Here is a 7,488-nt window from a genome sequence, read left to right on the forward strand (position 1 = left end):
CTCTCCCCCAGCAACACGCATGGCTCGACTCGGAAGAACTGCGCATGCGTCCTGCGACATGACCTGTCTGAGTTTCGTCATGTTTTTGACTCAATAAATATAGTAAACAATCAACATCACTCGAATTACTTTAATGTATAAATCATACATTCATACAAATACATTTATTTGAAAGGTCACTGCTAAAGTTTCCATGTTTTAAATGTATTTATTAATTTAATTTGAGAATATTTTTTTCACTGTAATTAAGGCCACATTATTCCATATTTATATTAAACAATACTGTAACTTCCTTTCAATAAATATCCCTCTATTTTCTCTGTTTACCTGATATTTAATGTTTTTAATTCACACTTTGCACATCAATAATTCTTATATTATATAATAATCTGTATCTAACTGATGTAAATGTTGTTGCGTGTGACAATAAATAACACAATGTTAACAAATTAAATATTGTATATGTAATACCATGAAATCCACACGTTTATTAATTGCCTGTTTGCCTGTAATGACCTCCGCGGCCTCTGGGGGCACCGGCGCTTCATCCCATCACGGACACCACCGCGTCACAGAGGTGGCGCAGGCGGCGCCGCCGCTCGCCGCTCTCCGTCCGCATCAGTTCGCTGAAGGCCGCGGCCGCGCGGTGGGGGCAGAACCTGCCGCCGACCAGCGCGCCGCTCAGCTCGCCGCTCAGCCGCGCGGGGAGCCACTCCACGGGCACGTCCAGCTCGCAGCTCTCCAGCACGCCTCCCTTCACCTCCGCGTGCAGCCGCGCCGACCGCGCGCCCTCCAGCGGCAGCGCGGTCCGCACGCCGAACCGCGGCGTGCGGCCGAACGTCCAGTCCCAGCCGCGGAGCTCCTCCGCCGCCCTGGCGACGCCGGGGAACGCCGACTCGTCCGCCGGGTCCACGAGCGTGGAGGCCGGGTGGGAGGCGCCGCAGCCGAACTCTGAGGAGGGACGTTTGAAGAATGTTGGATGTATTATATCTTCATTTTATTTTCTATATAACGCACTGCTGTGAGTAACAACAGTTTGTTGTTGTTGTTTGTTTCCAGTCATTATTATAAAATCCGTCATATTTGCGGTAGTTACACTTGACGGCCAGCAGAGGGCGCTGCTCTCCACACATCTCAAAGGAGTACCTGCATTGTATTGGTGCGCCAGTGCGTCCAGAAGCTCCTCCCACTCCAGCGTGGGGGCGTGGTCCCGCAGGTTGGCGACGGGCGAGGGGACGCTGGGCGTGGCGTTGCTATGGATACCGGGACACGAGGGGCGGAGCACGGCGGCGAGGGCGGCGCGGTCGGTGGAGTGCAGCAGGGTGCAGTGGTGGTACGACGACTTCCTGCTCAGGCGGGACGCACTTCCTGTCGGCGAGCAGAGTGTTCAGAGACGCGCTGCAGTGCTTTCTGGGTAATGTGGCGGTGCAGGTGCTCCTACCTGAGATCTTGAAGTGCCCGTTGAGCAGGATGTCGAAGCGCTCCGTGGCGCTCACGGCGAGCTGCGGCCGCACGCGCCGCAGGGCGCCCGTGACGACCTCCAGGTTCCTGCGGCGGTCGTAGGCCTTCTTGGAGGAGAAGAAGGTCAGGTTGAGGTTCCCGAGGTCGTGGAACACGGCGCCGCCGCCGCTCCGCCGGCGGGCCAGGGGGACGCCCGCCCTCCTCATGGCCGCCAGGTGGCACTCGCTCCACGGGTTCTGGTGGCGCCCGATGACCACGGCCGGGCGGTTGCTCCACAGCAGCAGGAGGCCGCGGCGCTCCAGGTCCACGTGGGCGTCGATCCAGTCCTCCAGAGCCAGGTTCAGGAACACGTCGGTGGACCGGGACCGCAGGACCTGCCCTCCGGTGGAGGAGAAGGAGAAGGAGGAGGAGGAGGAGGAGGACGAGCCGGTCTGATGGCCTCCTGACGGGCGTCTTCCAAGAAACAAGGTCCTCCTGATGGACATCATGGTGCCCTTTAAACTACGTCCTCCTCCACGGGATGGACATCCAGACAGCTGGGAGGAGGAGGAGGAAGAAGAGATATTAAAACACAAGAAACGTCATTATTATTAATCTGTAAATCTAATTTAAAAATAAATCTTTAAAGTGAATAAATAAATATATTTTTTAATCCATCAGTCAGTTCGTGTTTTTAAATGTGTTTATTAGTAGTACTACCAGATATAAATATACTTATATGCAAAACTTCTGCTTTCTAAGTTTAAAAAAGGGACAAAAGTATGAAAATATCCTTCAAGTCTTTAAAGTAAAAGTAAAAATCAAGAATAGTGGACTTTAAATGACATAAAACACATAGTACCTCATGTCTATGTAGCTTAGCATAACGCAGCGCTCAGGTAAAGTACCTTAACGTGTACAATGTACCGCGTTATATTTCATTAACTGCTTCATGATGTTCGTGTTCCTAAACGACCGTAATTTAACAGTTTAATACACGAAACTAAAACATTAACGTGTTGTTTTACTGACCTGCCAGAAGACCGGAGACCGCAGCTTGAACTTCCGGTGTGACTTCAAAACAAAAGCGACAGGCATAAGGGCAATGGGTTTTTGTACGCGTCGCACCACGTTCTACGCCTTTATTGTGAAGGGGTACAATTTCCTGGTGAGTAACGACCTCCGTCCCACACTTTGAAGGCACCGTGCTCTCCTGCGGTCAAGGATAAGAAAGGTTCCGACTACAAGGAAAAGTTGATATATTTTAATAAATTAATTTACAAACATAGAAAGAGAACTCCGAAAAAAACAATCTCAATAAAACATGCTGTTTCTTTGATTTAATCAACATTAAAGGCACTTTGCCACCTGGCTCCTTTATTATTTAAGATCTCAACATATTGGTAATTCATGAATTCCAGGAAGTTTATCCTGAAGTTAAAAATAGACAAAAAATTACAAAAAGATGATCAATTAATAAGATGTAAATATTACACTCAGTTTTATTTTATTTTTTACTATTTTAATTCTTAAAAAAGTCATACCGATAGTTATATATATATATATATATTTACTTATTATAATATTTGTTATACATTATGTACAAACACTGAGTATTTAAGTATGTATGTCTCTTTACTGCTGTGTTTGTATTCTATATTTGATAGTGTTTGTAGGAGGCCTGAAGTGGTTTATGGACACACACACACACACACTATCAGGTCCAGGTCCGGGTCCAGGTCCGGGTCCAGGTCCAGGTCCAGGTCCAGGTCCGGGTCCGGGTCCAGCAGCCGCTCTGTGCTCAGGAATGTTGTTGTTGTTGTTGTTGTTGTTGCTTTCATCCCTCTTGGTCTCTCCTGGGTCTCAGAGCCCTTTATTCCCGACGTGAGGCCTCCGGAGGCCTGAGGCGCTTCTCTGGACGCCAGAGGAACCAATCAGAGCCCTGGAGTGCGTGTGGAGGCGTGGCCTCCCTCAGTGGAACAGGGAGGCCACGCCTCCAGCACTCCTCACGACTCGAGGACAACGAGCTCTTCTAGTTTGTAATGTTGACGCAGAGCTCAGTGTTTACTCTGCAAACAGGTGAGGAGCTGAGGAGGAGGTGAGGAGGTTCAGAGGAGGTAAGGAGAAATGTACTGGAGGAGGTGAGGAGGACTGTACTGGAGGAGGTGAGGAGGTGAGGAGGCGAGGAGGACTGTACTGGAGGAGGTGAGGAGGTCTGGAGGAGGTGAGGAGGACTGTACTGGAGGAGGTGAGGAGGTCTGGAGGAGGTGAGGAGGTCTGGAGGAGGTGAGGAGGTGAGGAGGACTGTACTGGAGGAGGTGAAGAGGCGAGGAGGTGAGGAGGTCTGGAGGAGGTGAGGAGGACTGTACTGGAGGAGGTGAGGAGGTGAGGAGGAGGTGAGGAGGTCTGGAGGAGGTGAGGAGGACTGTACTGGAGGAGGTGAGGAGGTGAGGAGGCGAGGAGGTGGTGAGGAGGAGTTGAGGAAACAAAGACAATTCCACATTCTTCTCCTAATCCCACTTCCTGTTTCCCTTCGGGCGAGTAATACAGTTTGACTCCTCCTCGCTCCAAAGGTCCTCCTGCCTCGAAGAGGAGGAACAAGTCCGGCAGACGAGGAGGAGGAGGAGGAGGGATGGGAGCGCAGGAGAAGGAGGAGGACGCGGCTCCTCCGGCGGAGAAGAAGGAGAAGCAGAAACACTCCAAGGAGGTGTTCTTCTCCATGCTGCCGGATCGATACGAGCCTCTGATCGAGGAGGAGGAGACGCCAGAGGAGAGGAGGAGGAGGAAGGAGGAGAAGAAGAGGAGGAAGAAGAAGAAGCACAAGAAGTACAGGAAGGTGAGCGCTGACCTTTGACCTGAAGGGAACCAATGATGCTATTTAAAGACATTCATGTTCCTAAATTAACTTTAACTTTTAACTTTTAACTTCATGTCTGAACTTCATGAGTTTTAATAAAAACATTAAAACATAAACGTGTTAAAATGTTCATGAAACAGACAAATAGAGAAGAGACGTGTTCCCTTTGTGGATCTGTCAATCATTCAGTGTCTGACCTTTGACCTCGATCAGCCTGACACGAGACACAGTACTCAGAAGTATCATAACAATACTTCTGAGTACTGTGGAGTATCATAACAATACTTCTGAGAACTGTGAAGTATCATAACAATACTTCTGAGAACTGTGAAGTATCAAAACAATACTTCTGAGAACTGTGAAGTATCATAACAATACTTCTGAGAACTGTGGAGTATCATAACAATACTTCTGAGTACTGTGAACAATACATGGACTGAAATAAATATATAAATAAATAAATGAATACATGAATAAATAAATATACGGAAACTACTTCCTGAGTTCAACAACACAACAAAAAATATTCAAAACAAAATATATTAAAATTAGAATGTCTTATGAAAGGAAATAAGAATGAATGTTAATTAATTTATAAAATAGGTATGTTATTCTAAAATATATAATAAATATAAAAGATTTAAATAAAAGCCTGGTAAATGAATATTAGGAATAGGATGCATCTTCTGGGAGCATGAAGTTGAACCCACCTGGAGGAGCCGGGACCAGAGGGGTTCATCCTCTGGGGTCACGAACAGCCTCCTTGGAGTCAGCAGTGGGCTGTGAATGCCTTGCTCTGAGGCAGAGGCAGGACCTGACCCCTCCCCTTGTGTCTTCAGAACGTGGGCAAGGCGCTGCGCTTCAGCTGGAGCTGCCTGGTGCTGGGCCTGCAGAGCCTGGCCTCCGCCTACTCCACCCCCCTCTCCGCCGTGTCCGTCGTGGTGGCGGAGGTCCACCGCACCGCCGGCCGCAAAGCATGATGGGACGTGTGGCCGCAGGACGTTGTTCTGGCTTTCATAGAAGTTCATTCCGTACACTCAGAGGAATAAAATACTTTTCAAAGGTGTTCTTAGGTTTTTTTTGCAGTATTTAAATATATTTATATGTATATATATATATATACATATAAATATATTTATATATGCCTCCTTTGTATTTTATGTTTCTAAGACAGATTATGTGCCATAAACTTTACATTCTGTTGTTATTTCTGTGAAACATATTCTCCCTGGTTTTTATATCTGTGTAATATTATAAATGTACTCGTGAACGTTTCTCGTGTCCTCAGTTCATTCCCTACCTCCTTGCATCCTTTCCTAGCCACAGGACTCTTAAACTCATTGAGTCCCCCTTATCAACCAACCCCTTTCAGAGACAGAAAGAAGGGTATCTATCGATATATATATATACATATACACACATATATATATACATACATATATATGTACAGGACTGTCTCAGAAAATTAGAATATGAAGATGAAGTTTTTCTGTTTTTCAATTAAAAAAAAAAAAAAAAAAATGTCATGCATTCTTACAAATCAACTGAAATATTGCAAATTATTCTGATTTATTGCTGATTATAAGAAAACTCAAATATCCTATCTCTAAATATTAGAATATCATGAAAAGTATACTAGTAGGGTATTAAACAAATCACTTGAATTGTCTAATTAACTCGAAACACCTGCAAGGGTTTCCTGAGCCTTGACAAACACTCAGCTGTTATAAATCTTTTTACTTGGTCTGAGGAAATATTAAAATTTTATGAGATAGGATTTAGAGTTTTCTTAAGCTGTAAATACACATATATTAAAAGAATAAAAGGCATTACAGAAAATAAAGAACTTTATCACAATATTCTAATTTTCTGAGACAGTCCTGTATATACATACATATATATGTGTATATATGTATTTATATATACATACATATATATGTATATATATGTATATATATGTATATATATATGTATTTATATATATATATAATATATATATATATATACATATATATACCCGTATTTTCAATTTTCTTTCTACCTGTTTTTAAATTCCGTATTATTTTATTTTGAAGTTTTCTGTCTTTTACTTTGGTGGTCATGAACAAAGTAGTGATCAGGTGTAATACCCCGCGTGGCCAGCGGGTGTCGCTGCGGCCTCGGGGGGCGGGGGGAGCCGGTCTGCTCTGGGCTCAGAGGCCATGTCTCCGCTGCAGCTGTCCGTGTTCGGCCGCCTCGCCCTCATCTTCTTCTTCCTCTCCTTCTTCTTCTACCTCGACGTGTTCGTCGCCGCCGTCGTGGCCGCGTCCTGTCGGCGGGGCAACGGCACCGCGGCGCCCACTGCCGGCCAATCACAGGCGAGCGGGAACCCAGACGTGAGTGCGGTTCCCCTCCAGGAGCCATTTCTATTCCTGAAACCAGAAAAACATGTAATCAGTGTTAGTTAGTAATTCTTTTAATGTTTGACTGTGTGTGTGTGTGTGTGTGTGTGTGTGTGCGTGTCAGTCGGTGTGTGTGTGGGCCGACTGGCTGCCGTACGGCCAGACGGCCTACATGGTCGGCCTGCTGCTGGGATCGCTGGTGGGAGGAGCCTCGTCCGACCGGTACCGCCCCACACATTCCATTCCCCTGCGGCTCCTTGGCTCCTCTGACCTCTGACCTCTGCGCTGCCGTCTGCAGGTACGGGAAGCGCACGGTGCTGCTGGCGTGCGTGTACGTGCACGCCCTCGGCGGCCTCGTGCCCGCCGCGCTCCCCCAGCCCCTCCTCTACCTCGCCGTGCGCTGCCTGACCGGCGTCTGCTGCTGCTGCGTCCACATCTGTTCCTTCAGCCTGGGTAACGAGCGAGCGACCACGCGGACTCTGATTGGTCCTCAGCGGGACACGCGGCCAATCAGAGTCCTGCTAATGAGGAACACACTGACCTCTGACCTCTGGCGGACGGGGAATCAGGGCCAAAACAACTGCTGATGCTAAACTGGGAGGAAACCTCTGGTGGAGTGACGCCTCCTGACCACCAGGGGGCGCCTCCTCTGGTTGCATCTATCTTCATGCAGCGGGTCATTTCAGGGGCGTTTGTTTTCTCCACAGCCGTGGAGTGGACGCCGCCCGCCGCCCGCATGTGGGCGGCGGCCTTCCTGCCGTTCTGCTTCAGCGTGGGGACGATGGGCGGAGCCCCGCTGGCCTGGCTCAG

General features: G+C 47.6%; 3 protein-coding genes across 5 annotated transcripts in view; 2 read left to right on the forward strand and 1 right to left on the reverse strand.

Moving 5' to 3' along the window:
• Window positions 1-115: 115 nt before the first annotated feature.
• lipt1 (lipoyltransferase 1) lies at window positions 116-2,541 on the reverse strand. The gene is made up of 4 exons (XM_056431268.1): window positions 2,473-2,541; window positions 1,442-1,997; window positions 1,147-1,368; window positions 116-951 (listed from the first exon to the last, which is right to left on the reverse strand). The coding sequence occupies exons 1-4, from the start codon at window positions 2,536-2,538 to the stop codon at window positions 545-547; spliced, it is 1,251 nt and encodes a 416-aa protein (XP_056287243.1). The 5' UTR covers window positions 2,539-2,541; the 3' UTR covers window positions 116-544.
• A 919-nt stretch (window positions 2,542-3,460) lies between these two features.
• LOC130204571 (required for drug-induced death protein 1-like) lies at window positions 3,461-5,571 on the forward strand. Of its 2 annotated transcripts, none has more exons than XM_056431398.1 (3): window positions 3,461-3,519; window positions 4,014-4,276; window positions 5,137-5,571. In XM_056431398.1, exons 1-3 carry the CDS (start codon window positions 3,483-3,485, stop codon window positions 5,275-5,277), a joined length of 441 nt encoding a protein of 146 aa, XP_056287373.1. In that variant the 5' UTR covers window positions 3,461-3,482; the 3' UTR covers window positions 5,278-5,571. The 2 variants fall into 2 exon arrangements, with proteins under 2 accessions (XP_056287373.1, XP_056287374.1); XM_056431399.1 differs by lacking the exon at window positions 3,461-3,519 and adding an exon at window positions 3,717-3,855 and having other exon boundaries at window positions 3,888-4,276.
• A 763-nt stretch (window positions 5,572-6,334) lies between these two features.
• LOC130204546 (solute carrier family 22 member 13) overlaps window positions 6,335-7,488 on the forward strand; it is an 8,065-nt gene continuing 6,911 nt past the window's right edge. The window contains exons 1-4 of one of the 2 annotated variants that reach the window (XM_056431358.1): window positions 6,417-6,672; window positions 6,803-6,900; window positions 6,977-7,131; window positions 7,386-7,488. The exon at window positions 7,386-7,488 is cut by the window's right edge and continues 66 nt beyond it. In XM_056431358.1, the coding sequence (XP_056287333.1) occupies window positions 6,499-6,672; window positions 6,803-6,900; window positions 6,977-7,131; window positions 7,386-7,488 (530 nt within the window). In that variant the 5' untranslated portion in view covers window positions 6,417-6,498. Of the gene's footprint in view, window positions 6,673-6,802; window positions 7,132-7,385 lie in introns of both variants that reach the window. The other variant, XM_056431357.1, reaches the window with a different exon arrangement.

Source organism: Pseudoliparis swirei, chromosome 14 (assembly GCF_029220125.1).
Source record: "Pseudoliparis swirei isolate HS2019 ecotype Mariana Trench chromosome 14, NWPU_hadal_v1, whole genome shotgun sequence".
Lineage (NCBI taxonomy): Eukaryota > Metazoa > Chordata > Actinopteri > Perciformes > Liparidae > Pseudoliparis > Pseudoliparis swirei.